The sequence below is a fragment of the Sphaeroforma arctica genome (genome assembly GCF_001186125.1).
Source record: "Sphaeroforma arctica JP610 unplaced genomic scaffold supercont1.173, whole genome shotgun sequence".
Taxonomy (NCBI): domain Eukaryota; class Ichthyosporea; order Ichthyophonida; genus Sphaeroforma; species Sphaeroforma arctica.
In genome coordinates, this window is record NW_014040385.1 from 53,139 (window position 1) to 55,223 (window position 2,085).

The window sequence follows — 2,085 nt, forward strand, 5'->3', positions numbered from 1 at the left end:
TATATATATATATATATATATATATATATATATATATATATATAAACATACATATATATATAGATATTTATATATATATAAAAACAACATGGACTCAATCGCGCACGAACTAAAATTTTGCTCAATAATACACAACAACATAGACTCAATCGAGCACGTGTGGCAGGGACGTCGAAGTCACCGGCAACATAACGGTAAGTAAGTAGGTTGTGTTGTGTGTGGGTTCATGGTCAAGCACGCAAACCCCAAGCCCCGGAACACAGGTTCTAATACTCGAGCACTCTGGACCCTAGACAGGGATGTACTGACAGCATACCGGCATCATCATGTTGTATAAGTAAGCCGTACTGAGTGTGGTCCCGTTGTCCAGCACACTCGCGGTGATTTCATAGTCCTGCGGCTGTGCGTTTACACTGTCAAGTGATTCGTTCCTCAGAGAGAGCTTGGTGTCCAGGACTTGCTTGGTCTGTGGGCCTACGGCACCCGCAACAGTCCGGTACCTCGCTCCTATTGTAATGTTCTCTCCCACTCTGTATACGCCCGTGGCTGCAGTGTCACACAAAGGTAGGAGAGTATCACGTTACCGGAATTGTTCACCTTTGCGTCCGAGGTTTTAGAAAAGAAGAACCTATTCACACAAGTCTTACCCGGATCAGCGTGGTGCGTGTAAGTAGATAGGCAGCATACGTGCTTATGCTCACAGAATGCTGACTGATACTACTCGAAATAATCATTATCGGCTTCAATCGCGCATGAAACAGAACTTAACGGGCCCAGAACTAAACAGGCCGGGCGACTGCTAGGACCAAAACACGAAAAGCTCAAACTTTGTTGGATTTCACTTTTTATGGCATTGACCTATTCGCTGTGGGTTACAAACAATCGAGGTGCAGCAGTCGAGCAAGTGCAAGAAACTCCAGTACCACGAGCATCTCAGAATATTCATGGAACGAAAATGGCACAAATGGCGATATAGGAATATGGAAATGCATAGTATACCTCATCCAGGCTTGTGTGAGTATATGATACATACCGTTTATTTTGTGCGACGGATTGAGAGCGTCGATCTCGAAGTTGAAAGCGTATTGATGTGTACGCAATGCTGCGCCGCCGAAGAGACCCACTTCGGCAGTATCTAAATTTGTAATGCCTCGGACGTAGCAGTTGCTCTCCTTTGTGCCCATTCTGTGTACAGTACCAAGTTGATATAATCTCTATCAGATAACTATGAATATGAGACTAGTAGAAATATTGTCGTCACGGGAGGGAAATTCTGGGCACGATGTGATATGGAAAGTACCGATCGAGAACATCAGACTACAGAAGGCTCTTGGCGGATACATGAAGCAGATTCAGTCTGAGAGCACCCCTGGGGTCAGTTGTACCTATTTGGACAAAATGTCGCGTACGGCAGCGAGCAGCGGGGTTGTTTCCCTTTTAGCTGATATGAATGATGGCACATCTACACTTGCCACTTATTGATGTGCTTATCAAGCTCAAGGTACCAATACAGATTGAGGAAGACTATAAGCAATTCAGCGCTGATTCAATAGTGAAATAGAAAACACGCCTGACTAGAACACAACACATCGCAGACACACCTAAAGAGGGCATTCATCGACCCCATGTCCGCAGTGCACAGGGCAGCTTTAAATATGTAATTTTCCTCATTGAGTCTGCAATGGAAGCGGGAGAGCGCCAAGACATGTCGTGAAAGGTAGGAGCCAACAAGAACGTGTCAAAAAGGAGCATGAAAAATACGTGAAATGAGATCAAGTCAGCATGTCTTAATTGAAAAACCATGATACGAATTTCAGTCCATTAACGTGACAGGCGATACCTCCCAATGAGATATATGTCACTCGTAAACTTAAAAATGATCGACCAGGAGACACTAGCATGCGACCGTATACAGACAATACCTCACAGAGGCCTCCCCCGTCCCGAGCTGCGTAAAGCTCAGGTCATTCTTCCCAAAGGTGCCCCCAAGTCCACTGGAAAACTGTGCATTCACACTCTGAAATACGCAATGAGGTTTTGCTTAATACGTAGTGAATGCAGTACCAAGTTCGAATTCACCTAGGC

General features: G+C 44.8%; 1 protein-coding gene across 1 annotated transcript in view; it reads right to left on the reverse strand.

Annotated features, from left to right (window-relative positions):
• Positions 1 to 2,017, reverse strand: part of SARC_03411 (hypothetical protein) — a 4,784-nt gene extending 2,767 nt beyond the window's left edge. Inside the window, exons 1-4 of the mRNA XM_014302793.1 lie at positions 1,923 to 2,017; positions 1,602 to 1,676; positions 1,034 to 1,185; positions 317 to 546 (exon numbers count right to left, since the gene is read on the reverse strand). Of these exons, the coding sequence (XP_014158268.1) occupies positions 317 to 546; positions 1,034 to 1,185; positions 1,602 to 1,627 (408 nt within the window). The 5' untranslated portion in view covers positions 1,628 to 1,676; positions 1,923 to 2,017. The remainder of the gene's footprint in view (positions 1 to 316; positions 547 to 1,033; positions 1,186 to 1,601; positions 1,677 to 1,922) is intronic.
• Positions 2,018 to 2,085: the final 68 nt, after the last annotated feature.